The sequence below is a fragment of the Heterocephalus glaber genome, unplaced genomic scaffold, assembly GCF_053883595.1.
Source record: "Heterocephalus glaber isolate CG9 unplaced genomic scaffold, H.glaber_assembly_v1.0 deba00000122, whole genome shotgun sequence".
Classification (NCBI taxonomy): domain Eukaryota; kingdom Metazoa; phylum Chordata; class Mammalia; order Rodentia; family Bathyergidae; genus Heterocephalus; species Heterocephalus glaber.
The window spans coordinates 75,146,321-75,168,210 of record NW_028258138.1 but is presented as its reverse complement, the minus strand read 5'-3'; the positions used below and the strand labels follow the sequence as shown (position 1 = coordinate 75,168,210).

Sequence of the window (21,890 nt, the reverse complement as noted above, 5' to 3'; positions counted from 1 at the left end):
TTGGGAGTGGGTAAACAGATTTGGAGAAAGGCATTATAATTTAACCTGAGATACAAAGTGGCAAGGATACCCAGTTCTATTTTTGCTCCAGTTCTCTAGTGTTTGTAAATTTATGATGGTTGTCTCAGTGCAAACCATGTAAGAGCCATGCTTCTATTGCCTAACAGACTAGAAGAAGCCAGAAGCTGATGCTCCCGCTGGTACAGGTGTTGGTCCATCTCCCACACCGATGTAAACCTGGAGTGCAGGAGGGTCCCCTGTGATCACTACCGCCAAAGGGACCCCTCCCAAGGCCATGGAGGGAGGCTGTGCCTAGCACTTCTTTTTCTTCATACGGTGGGCACAGCACTGCCTATATGCCCCAGAACAATGCAAGGGTGTGCCTGGGAGTTTCTCTTATCATACCTCATTTGCTATCAACCAGTTATCCACAGTGACTAGGCACCAGGTCACCCACAATTCACCCATGATTCACCTCACTTCACCCATGATTTTGCTGGGGCACTCAGGGAAGAACAGATCCCAGTAAAAAAGAACCAGATGAAGAAGATAAAGGGGGAAAGAAAAAAAAGAGAAAAAAGGAGAGGGGGGAAAACAGATGAAGGAGAAATAAAACACTAAAAGAGCTCATCATTTAGCTGGGAAGTAACCACCATTTACAGTGGGTGCCATGAAAAACTATGTTCCAAGTTTCACATAATGAAGTTAGATATTTTCTACATAAAGCCAAACCAGCTAAAGAAGCAAATATTAAGCAAGCATCGAAGAAAACTACACATTTTTGGTTTTAAAAAGATATTGAGGTAGTTTCCTACCAAAAGTAAAACTGAATTAAGGTGGTTTTTCCCCCTTAGTTCGGATGGGACACCCAAAGATGCTCTAACATCACAATGTATCCTTGCAGGGCTGATCACTTTAGCAAGGTCATTATTACAGAAGACATTTTTTTAAGGCAATTATTGTAGGAAATAGGACAACAGAGCTTCTTCTACCTCCATGCTAGTATTAGGGTCAAGATCATCACACTCTGACTCCTCGGAACTGTTCGTCTCCTTGGTTGGCAGCATGAGGGAGGGGAAGAAAGAGAACACAGTTAGAATGCAGTTGCTTTGGTTAGGGAGAGGAGCATGTCAAAGAAGCGTGGGAAATGGGAAAGTGGGCAGAGAAACAACCAGGTGCTCTGAAGGTGGGGCAGGAGCGTGCTCTTTTCAGGGAGAGGAGGCTGGGGTTGTGGGAAGCTGCTCATCTCTCGGGAAAGAGCAATGGAAGCGACTGGATGAAGCATGAGTGCTGAGAAATTTAAAGTGTTGTCTTCTGTGAGGCTGGGCTTACCAGATAAGAAAGGAGAACATGTAATTTCTTTTCCCCAAGGAGAAATGTAAGAATGGTTTTCAGTTGTTATTTTCCTCAAGAAGACATAGAAAGTGCCAGGTAGATAATCCCATATTGCAACAAAATTAATTAGCACTGAATTTCCACTGTCCAGAGGCATATTTTTTTTCAGAGGGCTCAACTTAAAACAGGTAATATTGTTTCAAAATGGGAGAAAACAAGGTCTGTGAGTTTGAAGTAATAGACAGATTTTGCCTACCTACCATGTCAGTACACAAGGGAGGCAAGGAAAATGCTTAAAGTTGTTATTGTCTGAACTCTGGGGAAAAGAAATAAAGCTTTACCAAGGACACAGTGGCCCTTAAACTCCAAACCTCAGCCTGTACAGGGCCAGGGGTTTGAAGGGCATCCCTAATCCTTTTAACCTGCGTGTATTCCCAAACCCAGGATATGAATAGGCAGCTTGGAGAAATTTGATATGAATCAAGCAACTTTCACTTCTAAGAAAATAATGCTGCAGGTAATTTTGCTATAAAACATCTGCATAGTATGAAGAGAAAGGTACAAAAGAAAAAAGGTACTTACTTGAATTGAAGTTGCCAGGAGAAATCAAAAATCAAAAATACATTGATCTTGCATGCAAAATCCTGCTAAACTACTTCCCCTTTGGTCCCCATACTGGGCAAAAAATAAAATATCCCCATCCACCCAAACTGCCTTGTGAGAATGCTGCTGGGTGGGAGTAGATGAGAAGGACACAGCTCCAGAATACCTTACTCACTTTAACAGAGACTTTGTTGCCCAGAATATCCTTGGGTTTACGAGGCCCTGTGGCTTCATTTTTACCCGTGTTCTCCACTTCCGCCCGCTTTCTCATGCGTAGAGTATGCCATGAACATGACTTCCTGTTGTACCAAAAAATGCACCAATCAAAATGGCAGGTTGGGGCAGAATGAAGCAGTGGGTGAACTCACCACCCTTGGGTGAGTCAGGTGAGATGCTCCAGTCAGCTCCAGAGGCCCCAAAGCTGTATACCAGTTCCTGTGGTAGCTGGTGGCTGACCTTACCTCCGAGTAGAAGTGAGGATAAACTCTGAGCCTTCCTGGAAGGTGACTAAAGCATGTGGAAAAAAATATGAGTTTTCGGCTACTAAACTCTACCCTGAGAGGTTTTAGATCATCTGATGAAGTCTTTGAGGAATGAGGAATTCCTCTCATAAGGGCAGGGGAGATGGGAAGGAATGGAGTAGGGGAAGAATAGGAAAGACAAGGTAAGTATATTCTATTGTGCATATGCTACTGGTGTTTCCCCAGGCCCTGATATGAAGATCCCAAAACATGACTGTTGTGGTTCCCATCTCATTATATCTATTTGCACATGGCCACTCTCAAACATTGTAGGAGAGTTTTTTTGGGGGGGGCAAATGACTTAATAAATGATTGATACTGGATACTTTAGGGCAAAGGATTTCAGACCATGTCCTCTGTATCATTCAGTGTTTGTGAATACAGTGGTACCTCAGTTCATGAACTTAATATGCTTTTATGATTTTGGGGAAGATGGTCACATTTGGGTTTGTATAGGGAAGATGGCTGTGGTTGTGTTTGTCACCCAATGTGGAGTTTGTGAATGGATGCAAAATTTTGTCAAATGTTTTTGTTTGAGAATGGAATTGTTTGGGAACAGAAGTGTTTGTGAACCGAGGTAGCACTGTATAGAGTTCTGTCAGCTACTAAGAGATCCTAGAGTTTCTCTCTTGGAACAAGAACCAGTATGTGGCCCCAGGTAGGTGACAGTGGCAATGCCCCTTCACACCATCCTAACTTCTGTTTCCGAGGGTTTGGGCGCTCCTTCTTCACAGAGCTATAAAGGGAAACTCAGAGTACAACCACTGAGCTCTCCTTCTATCAGGACCCAAAGACAAAGACAGTGAAGCCACAAACAGCATTGCGGTCCCTGAGCAGGCATCATCATTTCTGGGTGTGATCGCAGGGTTTGGATGAAGTGACAATTTTTGTCTTGAGCTAAGTGGTCTGGTTTCTCATCAGAGTCTCCTTGTCAAATGTGGCCTTACAGAAACAGGGCTCTCTATGAAGAGAACCATTCTTCAGGGAGAGATGCAGTGAGATCTAGAAGGAAGCAAGATACTCCAAAATATATGGCTAACCTCTTTCTGATAACCTTCTACACATGTTAGGACTTTAGGTTATCCCAAGAAAAGTGCTCTAAAAATACTCATTACCATATACATAGGCTCAACCTCAGCCAGGTTCTTGTATCTTTCGGAAAAGTGGGCCTGACATTGTCTTGTACCTACTGCCTGCAGCCTCTCTAGGATGAGCTGTGTCCCAGCACCTTGCTCCAACTGGTCTGTAGAAAAGGCATGGAAGCTACCCCTAGACAGTATCTCTCTGTTAACTGCAGACCTTCACCCCTGTTTTCTGACTACTCAAACCCACGTGCCTAGGTCCTTCTCACAAGATCTCAAGTCAGGGAGATCCCTGCCAAAAAGGATCCCAGGGCAGACAGCACAATGTGTACATGTGTGTACATGTTGGGTATGCTCCTACATTTACTACCACACTCTGGGGTCTTCAGTATGCTTGGTAAGAAATGATAAATGTCAAAAATCATGTTCAGAAGGAAGATCGTAATAGTGTTAAATCGCAGCATAGGCTCAATTTCAGATTCTTCTTCCCAGAAGCACTCGTCATCATGGTTTGGGGAGTTTCCATCTCTTGGACACAAGCCAGAGGACTGATGTGGTCACAGGGATTCCATGATATTTGTCCTATGGGCATAATAACCAACTCTGACCCCTGTGGTCATAGGAGGCCCTGGGGAGGATGGTGTGTGGCCTTTACTGATAAACATCAATACCACTTTTAGTCACTTGCTTTCCTTCACTCCACCAACCCTGTGCAAAGGAACCAAAACGACTAGTGTGTATCTCAATGTGTTTTCTTTCCCCAGCCTGACCTCCCTCCACCAGGGAAGGGGGAATTCATGACCAACAGACTCAAAGGTGAGGAGGAAGAAATGCTCAGTGCCTGGGTAATCAGAGCATTAATCATTAAGAACTGGCTTTGTAAAGTACTTGATTAATAAGACCTTCAGTGTTCTGAGGGCCTTTATTTCCAAGGCTTCCTAAAGGGCACCAAAACCAAATGTCTTCAGAATAAAGGGGACTGGGCCTATACCCCCTCAGGGCCTGTGGTTACTTGGTAAGGCTAGGGTGACACCTGTAGCTTTCCCCTTGACTTACAGGAAGGGCCAAGGCAGCTTGGTGCTGCTGGCGCCACTGCTCAGGTACCTCAGGGAATCACCTTGGCCATTCTGTGGGTGGGGACACAGCGTGGGGAGCATGGGGAACACACACCAAGCATGGTCTCTATTCTACTTGTTTATTAACATCAGTATCACATTGTTGCCCAGTAGCTGGGAACCTGCTGGACAGCATCCAATCTGCATATTCCTCATCTCATAAGTTAGAGAAAACCAACAGGGGCTGTTTAGAAGGGAATGCTAGGATTAGAGCTTTAATGACAGAGGCACTCTGTGTAGGCAAAAACTGCCAATGCATTCAACCAACTCCTAAAACAGTAAAAATGAAGAAGAAAGAAGGAAAAAGAAGAAGAAGAAGAAGAGGAGGAGGAGGAGGAGGAGGAGGAAGAGGAAGAAGAAGATTCATTTGTCCTTTTAAAGTCTGAGAATAATGACGGTGGGATAAAGGGTCAACTGGTCTTTAACCTCATTAAAACATGCTCATGGTGAAAATTTATTTTACATATTTAAAATAGTACATTTAAAATTATTAGTTACATTACAGGTACAATGATGAACATTGTGACTCTCCATTATATTGCACAACCTGACTTCATCCATATGGGTTTCTTTAAATAGTGCAAAATACTTTATACAGGAATGTGTTCCGAAGGGTCTTCGCAACCAAAATAAGGAAAAGAAATATCTTACACATTACCATGAACATATATTAAAGTGACAGGGAGGGGGGAAATTAAAAAAAAGTTACAATCTGTACAAAGAAATCGCCACAGACAACCAAAAAGTTTCCTCTCTCCTGGGAGAAGCAGCAGGCCTCTGACCTTTCCAGGTCTGGCATTTGTGCTAAGATCATTTTTGGTGTCAATCAATCAATCAATCAATCAATATATATATATATATATATATATATATATATATATATATATATATATATATATCAGTAACTTCATACAATATAAATAGAAGTCCAGTTCAGTGAGTCCCGTAGTGAGTCAAATGTAGCAACTGAAGGTGTGCCTTTTGTCACCTAGGGTTTCAGTAGGGCTCTTTGCTTAATGAGTAGGGGAAAAAAAGAGGAGAAAAAATGAACAGAAAATTATAAATGAAAAGGAAAGGAAAACCACCACCATCAACAACCAAGATGCCCAGCCTGCATGCCCCTGCTGCGGGTGGACCAGCACTCACACCGTGGCGCCAGGGGCACTGTGTAGAATGAGCAGCAGTGATTCCCTACCATGTGTCTGCATTTATGTTCTTTTGTTTGTTTCTGAATTTTTTAATCCATAAACTCCTCTCCCAGGGAAGCCAATGAGGCACTTACTTGATGCTGCCATCACTACTTTCTGCTGCTGCTGTGGGTTTGCTGAGGGGAGCCAGGATGCTGCCTGGGACCCAGCCCTCAGCTGCGGGTGAATGGTCGCTGGCAGGCTGGTACACCAGGCACATGTTCTGCTGATTGACGGCTAGGACCTGGACCACTTCCCCTTGGCTCACACAGATTTCATTTTCCTTCAGTGCATAGTAATCTTTGATCACAGCCATAGACGAGGTCCCATTGCAGCCCCCCAGGTCGTTCTGCTAGGAGAAAAAAGCATATGGGGGACCAGACACAAGGAGGCTGATTCACAAGGGCTTAGCTCTGTGCCATACTGCATGGTTAAGTGTCAAACCTTCCACTAGAAGGGTAAAAGCTTGCTGAACCCTCCTTGATAATGACTTTGAAGTGTTTTTTTTTTTTTTAAATAGCAATGCTTCATAGTGTTATAATCAGGAGTAAACAGATATCGGCACTGCCAGGCCCAGCTCAGGTAAAGGAATAAAGAGACCTTCAACCTGGAAGCCCCTTCCCAGCATTCAACTTTCCTGACAGCATCATCTTGCTAACAGAAGGAAGAATGTGGCATTGGCACAGCTGTACATGAGCATCTGGGCAGAGTGAGGGCAGGGCAAATGTCAGCTTAGGGGTCACAATTCTTCTTTATGGAAGGAACACAGACTCTTGGATAAGACATTTTTTCCTTCTGAAAAGCATCAATTGGTCTTCCTCTATATTCAGACCCTCCCTAAAACAGGTATAAGAATGATACCTCCATTCAATTCCAAGGCAAGGCCACGACCTTAACCTAACTCCCTGTGAGAACACAATTCCTGTAGTTAACCCTCACCTTGCACTTGTTAACACAGCAGATGCTGCCCACATGATCTTTTCACATGAGTCTACTCTAGGGTAGCTGCTTCTAGATAGATCTATAACTCTCATGGGAACCCTGCTGCCTGCTGGAGCACAGTGAGAGCCACAGCTCTTCAGTATGGCTAACAAAATGCCAATGTGACATCAAGTAACTCACAAGGGCAGGGTATTTTAGGGTGGAGAATTATTCCTAGGTGATACGATAAAATAGGGTGTTACAGTTACTGTAAGAAGAATTGAACTTGGGCATTAATAATTTTAACAAAGACGTTAATTAATGATTTGGGAAAAGAGACAAAACCTATAATATGGGACTGTGTAGGTAAAAAAGGCAGGCGTTCCTATTCATGGATCCATTGAGTTCTAGAGAAAACTGAGGCCAGAGGAACTAACTTACTAAGGTTTTAAAGCAAGTAAGTTTCAGAATTTGGAGTAGAAATCAGATTGCCTGATTCCTAAACTAGCACTTTTCTTATCTCTCTCTTGTTCCTACTGCCTTTTAGAGCCAAACTAGCTGTGGAGACTAGGCTGGCAGTTAGTCTGAGACTATCCTCGTGGTGGTGTCTCAAGTGTCGGTGATGGAGTTTGGCTTCCCCCATCCACACATTAACATCAGCTTCCCCTTGCCCAGCAGCTAATGGACAGTGGAGAGCTGGATGGGGAAGAGGTAAATCATCGTTAGGAAGGGCAATCTTTTTCCAAGACGGTGAACACTCAGACTGACTTTTGGAAGACCTATACCACAACTACTTTGGTAGAATTTACCTGTTTTCATGCTTGTCATTACAATAACCCTTACCTTTGTGAAGTTTCTACAGATGATAACCCTTTAACACAGAGTATCTGAGCCAGAGGAGACTGGCCTAACTCAATTTATAAGCGAAGAAAGAAAAATAATTGAGATGAGACTGTATTTAGTGGACTGTTCCTGCTAAAGTAGACAGCATGAAAAGATGCTCTTTCCTAAAGTGACCTCTGAGGCTCTCCCTTCCAGGATAGTAAGAGGGAGTAATGAGCTACCACTTACCTTGCTAGACTCAAACTTGTCGCCAGGTTGGTGGCAGTCGAACCCTGGCATGCCATTGGAGGTAGATATCTTCAACGGTGGCAAAGGTGGATTGTAGCTGGAGCCCTTTGGAGGCTTCTCAGAGCCCACAGGGACAGAGGAGTAGGGCCTGGGGCTGACTTGGGGAACCCTAGCAGGCTGGGACCGAATCACGGCTGTGCTCCGTTCTTTCCGCTGATACTCAATGGGTGACTGTAGTGCTGCAGGAGAAGGGCAGATGGTCACCCTAAGCTTGGGAATATCACAGGGATTCTGGAGGCCTACTAGATACTGGGCTTTGTGTTGGGCATACTGTGGCTATGTGAGGAAGAAATTACCCTTGTTTTTAAGGAATGGTGAGAACCAGGACACCCATCTAAATAATGAAAATAGAAAAAAAAATGGCAACATATTCCAAGTGTAGTTTTGTACAAAAGGAAGGAGAGGCCATCAGGCTCTATATATAGTATGTGTATGTGCAGGTGTTTATGTCTGGAGGCAGAGTGTGGTAATAAACAGCATCAGAAGGGGGCTAGATAACTCTGATGTTTAAGACTCTGCAGAAAGGAAGCAAGTGCAACACATTTGGGGAACAGGCTACAGTCAGATTATCGGGAACCGAGGCCCATGGGTATCCATGGAGAGGGAGGAATGAGACAGATAAGGGAGGCTGGGGGTACATGATAGGGAAGACCTAGAAAGAAAGATGAGACAGATTTAACTCTGATCATGAAAAGAGACTTGATTACATGAACTTTAAGGTTTTAAGTTCAGATTCTGTCATCTTCTTTCATCAGAGCCACATTTCAGGAACACTAACCTTGTAGCAGTTAACAGAGGGCCTGGAAAGGAAGAGACAAAAGGCTTCCTGTCTAATTCAGAAGCCAGGGGATAGTATCAAGCAAAAGGCAGCAGGTCTAATGAGAGGAGGGCTGGGAGAGTGTGCAGGAAGGATAAGACCAAGAGCCTAGCCCAGATGGAAGCAAGCAGTCACAGGAGATGGCTCAGGTTGGAGACTGGAGAATGGTAATCAGTTCAACTTGGACAACAGAACAAACTGATCTGAAGAGAAAGACATGACCTTTGTTTTACTGAGTTTAAGATATCAAAGTTCCAGAGCCTAAGCACTAAAGAGGTACATAGCCAAGAAAATGCCATCCAGATAGAATTCTACAGAATGATCTCCAGGGCTGGCCTGATGATGCCATTTTTATTAGTATTCACTGTAATAACTATTTAAGTGGGTTAACAGCTGGAGCCCCAAGAACTTTCTATTGTAAGGCTATTTCCACAGTGATAGGCGTGCACTTCAATAGGACTCAATACAGTGCTCCTTTCTATTTGAGGTTTCAGGAGGGAAGACTGGCTGAGATGCCTGCCCATATTTCTGTAAGTAAACACCTGGCTCTGGTCTATCACTACGTCCTTGTCTCTTAAGTCTGTCAAAGTACAGTATATAATGGTCCTGCCAGAGCATAGCCCCTACCCCTGGGGAGAAGTCTGTAGGCATTAAATCTTTAGGTAATGATAACCTATCTCAGGAAGAGCTCCGTAATTCACTATGATCAGGAGAAAGGTGTCTTGGAACCACTTAAAGGCCCAAATCATTGACTTTGCCTAAAGAGATGTAGTTTCAAGTAGTAAGCATATTGGAATTATGAAGTAGGCCTTATCAAACAGAATTAATGACTCAATACCTATCATGGAATTGGGGCACTACCTGGTTATATGCAATAATTATGCTGGAGCATTTGAAAATAGTATGCCTTAAGCAGGTTACATAGGAGGCCCACATTCTTTAACCAACCTAAATTTGCTTAACTTAGGTCTTAAGATTAGGAAAACTCCATCTCTGACAAGGTGTACTTTTGGCTAATGGGCTCAGAGTCTTGTGCCTGGTCCTGTTTCTTTCTTTGCTAGGAAGCTCATAGATCACTGTGTGCTCTACAACCAGCAGCTATATTGAAATTCTATGGTGAAAAGCCTAATCTGAAGGCTTACAGATCTGGGTTTAAGTTTTTGTTCTATCATTGTTTCAGTGACCTGGACAAGTTTCTTAACTTCTTTGAGTCTCTTTTTTTTCTCGTCTGAAAACAGTAGGAAGCTAGTACATACTTCTCCATGTTGACATGAGCATTAAATGTGCAAGAAAAAAAAACAGGTAAAATACTTAGTATAGCACCTGGCACAGTCCAAGCACTCAATATATGAGAGCTGTTATTGTTACTTCAGTTGTTTCTGATTTCAACCTTCTGTTCTACTTCATTTTGCTTTGATCCTGAACTGATGAACCTAAAATCTTCATTCCAGTTTAGTATCAGAAATTTTTAATTAAAAGAATCCAATTTAAATGGATACATTTTATATATGTACTTTTTTTTTTTAGACAGGGTCTTGCTATGTAGTTCAGGCTGGCCTTGAATTCACTATGTAGTCCAGGCTGGCCTTGAACTTGCAGTGATCCTCCTGCCTCAGCCCCTTAAGTGCTGGGATTATAGGCCTGCAGCACCACATGCCCAGCATATGTACCTATTTTGCATTAAATCATTACATCAATAAAAGTAGTAACTTCAAGTTGTAAATTTAGAAATCATAGGCCATTATAGAACTTTCCCTGCCATCCCTCAGGGCTGGGGTGGTGTTTAATTTTAGATTTTTAGAATGAAAAAGCGCCCTGGAGACCTAGGGATCTTAGTCTAGTTTAGAACTTAGTCTAGTTTCTCTCACCAACCTTTTCTATAGCCAAGATGTGGGGTACAGAATTGCTTTAACCCCTCATGTATCTTAAAAAATGATGGCATCTTGCTACACAATCCCTCATTCTTTGTTTTTTTGTTTTGCTTTTTGGTACTGGGGATCGAACTCGGGACCTTGCGCTTGCGAGGCCGGCGCCGGAACCACTGAGCTAAATCCCCGGACCCCTTGTTCTTTGTTTTAAAATAAAAATAGTATGTTAAATCCCTGACCATGGAGAAAACTGGAATTGCAGGCTAGGGGGCAATGCTTTTACATGGCACACATCAGGACAGGCAGAGCAGAGCTAGCCCCCAACTCTATAAGCTAAGCCGAGGGAGGCCTAGAGAAACATCACGCCTTGCCCAAGCTCTTCAACCAGAACGTCTGCTCTCCTCACAGCCTTCAAATCTATGCTATATGTACATCATTTGACAGAGTCTAATCCTGGTACTGGTGAGAAGAGGTGACAGATCCAAGGCTGGGGCTGTAAGTACGTGTCCATGTGTGAGTAGCCATGGCCAGGCAAGCGGTGGTGCACACAGAGGTGGTCCTGTGCATGTGCGCAAGTGTGAATGTGAGGCTGGATGGCATGAACGCAGGCATACACAATGGACCTCAGATTATACTGCCAAGAAGAAACAGAACACCTGCAGTGCTCTCATGTATGTGCATGCCTGTGTACGTGGGAGTACATATGTATGGGTCTCAGGATAGGAAGAAGAGTGGCTATACCTGAGGACATCCTGTGTGTGTGTGTGTGTGTGTGTGTGTGTGAGTGTGTGTGTGTGTGCTATATACACACTCAGGCATATGCTTGCTGAGTCTATAGGCTTACTTCATGACTGGTTCCATGTTGCCTTTACTCCAAGCTCCACCTCTGCTCAAGGGTCTTTTAAGGTCCCTAACAGAAGATCAATGCTAGTTTAAAACTTTACATCTCCTTTCTTCAAGCTGGGCTTGAAGCTGCACTTTACTAGGGAATTCCTTCAGGACACAAAAAGCTACATTCTCCGTGATTTGTTCTGGAAAGTTTGGAGGTATTACTGACATTTAGAGTTAGGAATCACCTTATTTGAAAGGGACAAGGTTAGGCAGTGAGGTGGCTTATCCAGGCTCTTACCCTGTTGGGAGAAGATGGATCTGAATGGATCTGCCAAACTCCCAGCTATCTCTACACAATACTAGAGAGACTGTGAGAATACCAGCCATCAGCCACCAAGTGTCACTGACAGTTGGAGGGGGGCACCTACAGTACGAGGAAGTATCCAGCACAGACTTTTTCCCAAATTGTTGTCAACTATAGTGGCAAATATATGCTATGTTCTACAAAAGAATATCCCTTCATTTAGAAAGGCGGGGCTTCTTTCTCATGCCCTGTCTGGTCCATTTGTGTATTCAGATTCAGGAAAATTCTAATATGTTTGTGAGAATGACAGAGTTGGAGTCCATATAAAATGTGATCTAGGCTCATAATTCCCTGTGAGCTCAGATCCAAGGACACTGACAGGTGTGGGCCCCCCTACTAGAAACCAGGCCTAGCACATACCATTTAAGAAGTCTCGCTGTGTTTCTAGGACTTGATTGATGTCCTGTACCCAGGCCTGCTGGATGTCTGAGTTGGCAGCTTGCAGAATGACCTTCTCAGAAGTCTCCCTGTTCATGAGTGCAAATTTGCAAGGGTCATTGTCCACATTCTCCTCCAAGACCAAGTAATTCATCTGGAAGAAAATGGGGCGATCCTTTAATACTTAAGAGGTTAAAAAAAGCATTAACCTACTATGGTACTTTTCTCAGGAGATCTAAGATAAACACTTCTCCTGGATCCAACACTAAGCACTTTGGCTCTGCCTTTGGTTGAATGGCAGACCCAGGGACACCTGCAGGATCATGCTGGGGACTGGTCCCCCACTCACTACTGCTCATGAGTGATCACTATTTCTCGTTCAGCCTCCTTGATGGCAAGCTGAGAGATCTTTAAGGCTCTAGGTCTTTCAATGATACAACAGCCTGCTGTGGCGCATATGCTGTAGGTTTGCCACCACTGCTCTAGTCCTCCCCACCCAGTGCCTTCTATCTGGGAAGTGGCTTTGAAAACTTGGCTCTTTCTTGCCTCTCCACCTCTCCATGGCATCCTCACCTTGATGCTCCTTTTGAACATGTAGCCCGGGGTGAGGGACCCCTTCCTGAGCAGTTCACTGAAGATTACGATCTGCTCAAAGAGGAACACACGCCTCTCCTTGGTCCGAGACTGCATGCCAGCGTCCAGCTCGATCACATAGAACGTGTCCTGCTGCAGCAGCTTGCCCTGGGCAGTGAGGGTGCCCTGATAGAGACAGGGGCCAGAAGAAGGCCATGAGAAGTGGGAAGCTGGCCAAATGACCTCCCTGCTGGGGACATGGACAGCAGACCTGACACCAAAAGCCTTTGGCTCTAGCAAGACACTGAATTGGGGCCTATCCATTCATTTAGGGTAGACCAGGGCCATCTTCCTGAAAGGGCCCTGGAGAAAGAGGAAAAGAAGGTGATGGAACCTCCAAAGAAAAGCAAACAGCTCTAGGAAAATGTCAGAGGAAAGCAGAATTATTAGCTAAAAAGAAGTCAAGAATCATGCTGGCCCTTTGTGTTTTTTACTAAAAGAAGAAAACAAAGTAGGTGTCCCTTGGAGCTAGAAGAAGCCTTTTTTTTTTTTTTTGGTACTGGGGATTAAACTCAGGACCTTGCACTTGCGAGGCAGCCATGGCACCACTGAACTAAATCCTGGCCTTAGAAGAAGGCTTTGTCCTTGTAGTTCTGAGAGCTGTGCCTGCCTGGCTCCCCTGCAATGTGGGCCTAGGACCCAGGGAACTCCTGTAGTTATGAGCCCAGAACCAACCCACAGCTGAGGGAAGTGACACAGGTAGGACCTCAAATGACCGATGAGTCAGGCCCCCTCTCCTCCTGTTTTTATTTTAGGATGGGGATGCATAGTTTAATGTCTTAGTATCCTGCCGTGGTCAGCAAATAAAGTCAGGAGTACCATAAAAAGGTTCCCCCTATCTTATAAACTGGTAGATATTTCTCTAAGTTCCATGACCCTTCTTGAAATGACTACTGCTACCAGGCCATGTGCCACCCAGCTGAGGTGGTAGAACCTATTGGGTTTGCTAGTTTCTACTGAGATTTTTTCAGAGATATTTTCAAAGGGAATATGCCTAATCCAGTAAGTTCACAGAAGCTATCAGAAAGCCTGGCACTGGAATGAGAAGACCCTGTCATCTGGGACAGCAGTCCGAGATAGCTTTTGTGGGTGATGATTTTTGCCCTTTAGTGCAAACAAGGACCATTTCATTCACGTGATGCTTTTTTCCAAACATTACCTGGCATAGAGGTCATTTTCTTCTGTGTTCCTGAGAAATGCTTGCCTTCTGTTTGGAGCCTACCTCTGTACTGCCAAGGTCAGCAGCCAAACAGGCTTATCTCTACCCTGGTCCAAAGTTAATATTAAGCCAGTGACCCGCTAGCCAGGCAAGTGCTAAAAGCTCTAATTAATGCTACACAAGAACTTGATCATGGGGTACAGGCAGCCAGTGTCAAAGGAAAAGCCAGAGAATTTGAGAGGGAGGGAATTAAAATGAGGGGTTCTAACTTCTCCTGCCCAAAGTCACAAACAAGGCGGAGACATACATTCACCACTCTTCTAAATTAGCTGCAGGAACACAAAGCAAATTCTCTGTGGCTCCATGAAAATAGGAGGCAGTGCTATTTGATTTAAAAAAGAACCGACCCTACATGGACACAAATCGATGCAGCAGGAAGTCTAGTTTGGGTCAGACAGCACTACTGGATGCCACTCCTCCTGTGGGTGGCCAGTTCTCCAGAGACCTGGAGAAAACCAAGCCAGACTCCTATTTGAAAAACACAGACTTTGAGATGGAAGAGCAGAAGAGATTACTTGGTTTGTTCAGAATAGTCTCAGACTTGGCATGATGCCTAGGGAAAAGGTGCAAAAGCACCTCCAGTGTGACTAAAGAGAAACTGCACATGAACTTGGGGTGCATTTTCTCCTCAGTAACCCTCCTTATGCTAACAGCTCGGGTCTGCCTTGAAGAGCAGAACCTGTGAAAACAAATAGTAATAGAAACCCTCCACCCAGTTCCTATCCCAACAGAGCCTGGAAACCAGACACAGTGGATGAGCTGCAAGGGCAAAGAGCACAGGAGGATTTGGCTCAGGAATGTCATGAGTCCAACTCAAACATGAAAATAACATCTGCTAAATGAGCTTATATCGCTAGCCTACCTGGTATCTGTACTCATATTTTATCTATTCTAGCTTAGCGTGGGGTGGGAGAAAGACATTTCTTTCCCAATCATCTCAATTTCAAGGAATCTCTTTTCTCCAAAAAGGAATAATGAAATCTTAAATTATGGAATTGCTGAGAAACAGGATTAGAAGATCCATCTTTCTCTAGGGGAGGTTAGTGACTATTAGGTACCAGTCAATAACTGTCAGTTGTAATTTTTTCCATATTAACATTCAAAATATATTATGCTTAATTTGGACATAAATTAATAATAATAATTTAATAAGTATAAAGTAGGAAGCCAATTTGCTCTTCAAATGTTCACTGTTATGGGTTGAATTGCCTCCCACAACTCATATGTTGGAGCCCTAATCTCCAGTACCCGAGAATGTGGGAGATGCGGTCTGTACAGAGGTAATCAGGTGATGTCTTTATAAATGGACACAGAGATATACAGGCGGAGAGAAGGCAATATGAAGATACAGATGGAATGCCTTGTGCATGGAAAGGCAGCCATCTACCTACAAATGCGAGGTGCTGGAACAACCCTCCCTTCCAGCCCTTGAAAGGAGCATCTCTGATAATTCCTTGATGTCTGCCTTCAGCATGTAGAACTGCAAAGACATATTTCTGCTGTTTAAGTCACCCAATTTAAGGTGTGTTGTTCCTGCAGCCCAAGCAAACCTGGGTGTTTACTTCAGCCACTCCTTAGACTATCTAGTATTTCCTTAAGACTGATTCCCCTCACTCTTTGAGGAACAGAAATGTGTCCTGTGGCATTCACTGGCTTGAACCACCAGTGAAACACGCATGACTCCCATCGGGCACCTTGTACCACTGGTGGCACAAATGGATCTTATCACTTTTATCATTCTCTTTACTATTGGGTAATTTTTTATACCATTTTAATGTTTTCCTTAAGGAACTGGAATATGATGACATCTGGTATGCTAAATCAATGTCTTTCTTTGCCTTATTGTAATCAAACACCCCTGAGAAATGGTATATGGTTCAAGCTGGTGAGAATGGCCAAATTCAAATCACAGCCACTGGTAGCGAGACATAAATTACAGCACCATAGTGAATGTGTTAAATGTTCATTGGTAGAAAAATATAATCACTATAGAGACCTAACAGATCCACTTTCTAAAAACAGTATTCATTTTTCTGCTTAGGTTCCATTTACATCACAAACCCTGTTGTCCTTTATATCCCCACATTTCTCAATCAATAAGCAAGAGGGAAGAGGTCATTTCCAGGTTCAAAGTTATAAAGAACTTGGGTTTTTCCAATCCCCTTGAAATTCTGCCTCCAGTTTGGTCAAGAGGTCTATTTCTGGCCTGTCATTGGATTTTCTGTATAGATACACTTTCCAGGTCTGTAAACCAGAGTATAACAGGGGAGAGGAGGCAGGATCTCATTAGCCTGAGGAAGAGATCTCAGTAGCCCAGATTCCTACTGCCCAGAAGAGAGAGGGCTTCCATCCACCCCTAAGTGCTCACCTCAAAGCCTTGTAGGCGTCCCAGATTCATCATGTCATTGCAACGTTTGGGAACAAGGCACATTAACTCCACTGCTTTCTGCAGAAAAGAACAATAGTTGCTCAGGAAGGGGATCACCACTCAGCCAGAAGCTCATGGCAGTTTAGGGCTGGAAGACAGGGATCTGGCCTCCCAATGGCTTCAGTACTCTGGGAGAGGATGCTGGTCTCTGTGGCCCACACCCAAAGGACTGTGGGACTTCTGTTCAGACAGGGGATGGTGGTCATCAGCTCAGGGCTCCATGTCAATCACTGGACAATGTGGGGGAATGTTACCAGCCCATCCTTTCCAGCACTCTGGTTTTGTTCATCAGTTCCCTTTCCTTCTCATATTTTTTTTCTTCTCTCTGTTGCTTCCTAACTGCACAAACAACAACTTAGCCTGGCTTGTGAAACACTAGAGGTTTTGGCTTAGAATAACCTGCCAAGATGGCTGCAACCTCTCTGGTTTAAAATAATCTTGAAGGTGACAGAAAGGGCTTCACATAGGCTGTAATCCTTATGATGAGTGGGGGAATGAAAATGGAATGCCTTGTACGTTAGAGTCAAATAGTATTTAGATTTATGCATTTGGATCCTTTTGCAACTTTACCTAGTCTCTGAAGGATGTTAAAGGGGTCAAATGACACCACTGCTCACTACATGTCACTTGGAGCCACAAGAACACCAGCAGGGCTTAGGCCCTGGGCTGGCCCAGCACAGACTCTTGAAAACTCTTTGTGCCTATCAACACTTGCCATTCCTCATGCTGCCTCATATGAGAGGAGTCAGCCTGGACCCTTGGTTATCCTGAGACAAATTTTTTCCTTTGGGATAGACACCCTGGATGGTGCCTGGGAACAGTAAGCATTACAAGCAGGAAACTCACCTCAATATCTGTACACTCCAAACCAGCCTTCTCACTGTATCTCAGGAAGTCCTACCAAGGAGGGGAAGCAGGCAGTGGTGAGGGCAGGGGTGAAATCAGTTAGCAAAACAGAGAGCTATAAAAAACTTTTTATCAAAATGCACAGATGTTCCACAGGCTTTCCAGCCCAGGAGGGGTGGTAACGGCCTGTAGCATCTGAAAAATGAACTTATGAGTCCTGGTAGACATGATGACATTGAGAACACCCCCAAATATTCAAAGTTTCAAAAACAGGAGAGAAGGAGGGTGGGAAGGAGGAAGAAAAGGGAGACTGTGGCCAGACAGGATGGGAGAAGGGAAAGTCGAGTCTTTCTTCCATTTAACCTCATATTTCTGTAAGAAAAATTAGGTTAAGCTATTGTTTAAAATGGAATATGACAAAATGTTTGGTATTACTCATTCAAAGTTTCTAGGGCCTTCCATTTGTCTTTTTTTCTCCCTTGTATTCTACTCTGATTTTATGCTCTTACAAGTTTTTAGTTTTTAAGGGTATCAAGTCAATGACTATGACAAAGTAAGAAAATGAAGAGAAAAAAGAAAATCAAGAAAAAACCAATTTAAAGGGTAGAAACAAGAGCGACACAATTTATCAGCAAGGAAAGCTAACAGAATAACCAGCAGATGAGACAAAAAACCCATCTTTACCCTACCAGATCACAGTCCCCAGGACAGAGATGGAGACAGAGCCTGGAACTCCACTGCCCACTACACCTGGCCCAAGGTTATGCTTCTCCAGCCCTGGCCCAGGCCCCTGGCTTCTTACCTTGAGGAGCAACTGGTATTTTGTTATTCTCTGAATGGGCTTGATAAGGAAGTCACTCAGTGTCAGCCTTTGATTTATCTCCTGTTTTACCTCCTAAAACATAAGGGAATTATGTTAGAGTCAAAGAAACCCAAGTATTAGGGTGTTCTAGGTCAAGGTTCAAAGGCATCATGTTTTATAATAAAGTTTAAGAATCTTCAAGGCATGCACAAGGAAGGCTTGTCTACATGACTGCTCATTTGTTAGGAACAAAACACAACACCCATCACCCCGGGCTTCTTCTTGCCTGGCTATCATGCTTCCAGACAAGTACTTTCACATCCTGGGCCTCACCTCAGTTGTGGGAGACAAGCTAGAACAGATCCTATGTTCTCTTTATTGCTCCAGGGCAGTCAGGCAAGGACATCCCATTGGACACAACAGGCCTACACAGCGGGACCCTGCTCCCTAACCACTTAGTTAAGGGATCTTTCCCAGGGGAGATGCCTCCTCTCCAACAAAACAGCACTCTTTCTAAGCTGTGGCAAAGAGCTTAGAGGTGCTGGACCAAACCTCTGAGAACAGAAGCAGAGACAGCAAAGCCACTGTGAACTCCTTAATCAAGAGGAGGGCTCTAGACAAGTAGTCCAGGAAGGGCTGATGAGGAAGGGTATGGGCACAATCTGCTCTGTAATAACTTAGGAAGGACCAGAGCTGCCAAAGCAGACCCTGTGCTACAGAAACATTCTGCAAACGGAGTCCACAGACACGACCCCTTTGGCTCCTTACAAGCAAAGGTGCTCATGGGAACTGAGCTAAGAAGCTAGTGACTCTACTGAGAAGCAGTTCCTGACATGAAGGGTCAGCAGTGTAGGGTGAATGAATGACATCTAGGATTTCTGAATGTACTGTCTTGGGCTACTCCTCTCATCCCTAGCAAATTCTGAGCAGTATACCTCGAAGTAGGCTTCATATTCAGCCACAATGTACTCAGAGCGTGGCTTGTTCTGGCAGTACCACACATAGATGTGCAGCTTCCGTTCCTGCAGAGCAGAAGAGGAGGTGATAGTCAGGCATCTTGTGCCCTTCACTCACGGTCACAGCACTGAGCTGGATCACACATTCAGGGGAGGACCAAAGATGGTCCACACTTGGGAAACACAGAGGCAGTTCAGTAGCAAGGACATAAAGCAAAAGCGGTAGGCCAGGGCCCACTTTCCACATTGCCAAGAAGGTTGTAAAACAAAACAAAACCCCGAAACTCAGGCAGGGAGGCAAGTCCAAGAAGAGCAAAAGAGAAAAAGAATTTTAAAAAATGAACACAGAAGAGCTTGGGGAAGTGGAAGAGAGATGGCTAGGGTGGCACTCACATGTTTAATAAAGAGCTGGGCCAGTCTATCTTGTTCTTGGATACATTTTTCCAGTTCACCCAGGAAGAAGCTAAAAGAAAACAGTGGGTAAGAGAAGGAAGCTATGTTATTTAGAACTGAATTATCTCTCAATGATGAGCTAAATGGCAGGAGACTCCCCTTGAGTCTTGCCCCATAGGTCAGATGCTGGAAGAGGACTCAGGAGTCTCAGGTCCCCAAGATGCCCGCCCTTGGGCCCGACACTTACTCCTTATGCCAGTCATAGATCTGGTGGATATTTCCAAACACAATTTTATCCTTCCCTCGCATATCCTCAGGGACACCCTTCTCCTCTATCCTCTTCATGAAGGCCTGCAGGGTTAGTAGAGGACAATCCTGAGAAAGTGCTCCAGGCCCACCCTCAGCCCCTGTCAGCTGCACTCTCCAAGAGTTTGAGGGTGAGTGCTGCTGTAGCCTCTCCTCCTTCATCAGGACTTGACCCACCTTGGCCAGAGTGACAGAGAAAACATTTACGAAATTTCTGGACACTTTTCTTTGCCTCTAGTTCCCTGAAGGAAGAACTGGGGTGGGAGTATAGCTCAGTGGCAGAGTGCTTGCAGAGCATGCATGAGGTTCTAGGTTTGATCCCCAGCACCACACACACACACACACACACACACACACACACACACACACAGCAATTGTTTGTCCTTCTCCTTTCTCCTAACTCAAGTTAATTATATACTTAAAGACACATCTGCCCTAGAAATAAGTCATAATATGTTAATACTTTAGATTCTGTAGCATGTAATCACATTAGCTTTAAAATCAGGGTTTAAGGTAGCACAAGAAGGCTGCATCCCTATCTGAGCCACTCGGGTGTTACATGACTGTTTTTACAATCACATCACTGATGTCTGACTTCCCAGGATTTCAATCTCTTGGTCCCCAGATGCTCAAGTCCTCTGCTCCAGGGCTGAGCTGCATATGAAGTTATTGACACCCCTTCCTGTCCCCAGCCCCCACTAAAGACAAGAATAACTTTCTATAAGTAGAATTCAGGCCCTCTATATGCCTGGTTAGTTTCTTTCTACAAGGTTCAGGTTAGGCAAATATAAAGCCCTAAGTCAGCAGATTTCATAGAATAAGGGCTTACAAGGCAAATCTTAGAAACAAGCAGACAATGTAGACATTAAGAATTCAATTTCTAGATTTCATATTCTTTATGAAGATTAAAAATAGGGCTGTAAACCATCTAAATTACCACTTAGTTTCTTAGGTATTTTCATCCAAGTGTCTCAGTCCCTTGAAAGTGAATCCCTGTAGGGACACAGCTGTTATATTTCCTACCAAGTCGACTCTTACCTATGGACCTGTCAATCTTGCTTACTGATGGCTATTTCTTTAACTATCTTCTTGGTACCCATAACCTTCTCCTTAAAATCTAAGAAAATGTGTTAGGTCCCAAGATTAGACTCAGAGTGACCTGGCTTGTGTTAATGGTGGTCATAAGTCTGAACTGTGTATGTCTTCGTGAAACAACCAATAGCCTAAGACAATGGATTCAGCTCTAACCAAGAGTCTTCCCTGAATGCTGTCACATTTGGGACCATACCACTTTCTATCTTACAATATTTTAAGGGAAAAGAAAATCATCTACATATTCTATTTGAATTGTACCATTTTTATTTTCATTATTGCAAATACCCAGGCAGAGTAGGATTTGATCTGCTCCTGGATGGGTGAGCAACAGCTACCCTGCTCCATCTACTCACCTCCACCACAATTCCCAGGTCCTTGACATAGTCTTTCTCTGTCTGTACCAGCTCATTCAGGACAAACCTGGGCAAGGGATAAAGGACAATGAGGGCTCCTCTTCGTTGTTAAGGACAAGTCTTCACATCTGAGCCCAAAGGAAGTTACTTAGGTACCTTACGATAAGGCCACCAAAAATACCACCCTCAACACCACAGAAAGGTGATCAGTGCTATCTCGATAGGAACCCCCAATGAGGAGCTGAGTCCAGAAAGGACTTTGCCCAGGGAACACATAACAGTCAGAAGGATGTCACTCACTGCCTTGTAATCCTCTTTCTACCCTATGTGTCTCTGTCCCTGAACAATTGTATAGACACAGGGTAGAAAGAATAATGACTTGAGGCCAAGGGATCATCATGAGACTTTTATTCCTTCATCTCAGCTCCATTCTTCACCAAGAAGAGGACAAAAGCTTTTCTGTTTTTTGAGACAGGGTCTCACTATGTAATTTAGGCTCTCCTCGAACTTACTATGTAGCCCAGGCTGGCATCGAACTCAGTGCACTCCTCGTACCTCAGCCTCCTGGGTTCTGCACCACCACACCTGGCTAGAAAAGCATTTGTTTGACAGCTAGCCTGTAAAGCACCAAAGATTTGGATATCACAGAGATGGAGTGAAGCTTTTACCATATAGAAGCTACAGTTACTCAGATATGTATCCAAGG

General features: G+C 44.0%; 1 protein-coding gene across 25 annotated transcripts in view; it reads right to left on the bottom strand.

Annotated features, from left to right (window-relative positions):
• Positions 1 to 21,890, bottom strand: part of Kalrn (kalirin RhoGEF kinase) — a 698,268-nt gene that overhangs the window by 41,489 nt on the left and 634,889 nt on the right. For 12 of the 25 annotated variants that reach the window (XM_021259403.2, XM_021259411.2, XM_004835211.4 and 9 more), the window contains 13 exons: positions 21,185 to 21,251; positions 19,678 to 19,781; positions 19,431 to 19,500; positions 19,017 to 19,103; positions 18,082 to 18,174; positions 17,280 to 17,330; positions 16,374 to 16,451; positions 12,727 to 12,912; positions 12,136 to 12,307; positions 7,836 to 8,074; positions 5,939 to 6,195; positions 2,114 to 2,237; positions 993 to 1,052 (listed from right to left, as the gene is read on the bottom strand). In XM_021259403.2, coding sequence (XP_021115062.1) covers positions 993 to 1,052; positions 2,114 to 2,237; positions 5,939 to 6,195; positions 7,836 to 8,074; positions 12,136 to 12,307; positions 12,727 to 12,912; positions 16,374 to 16,451; positions 17,280 to 17,330; positions 18,082 to 18,174; positions 19,017 to 19,103; positions 19,431 to 19,500; positions 19,678 to 19,781; positions 21,185 to 21,251 — 1,588 coding nt within the window. The other 13 variants (XM_021259427.2, XM_087209498.1, XM_087209486.1 and 10 more) reach the window with 9 other exon arrangements.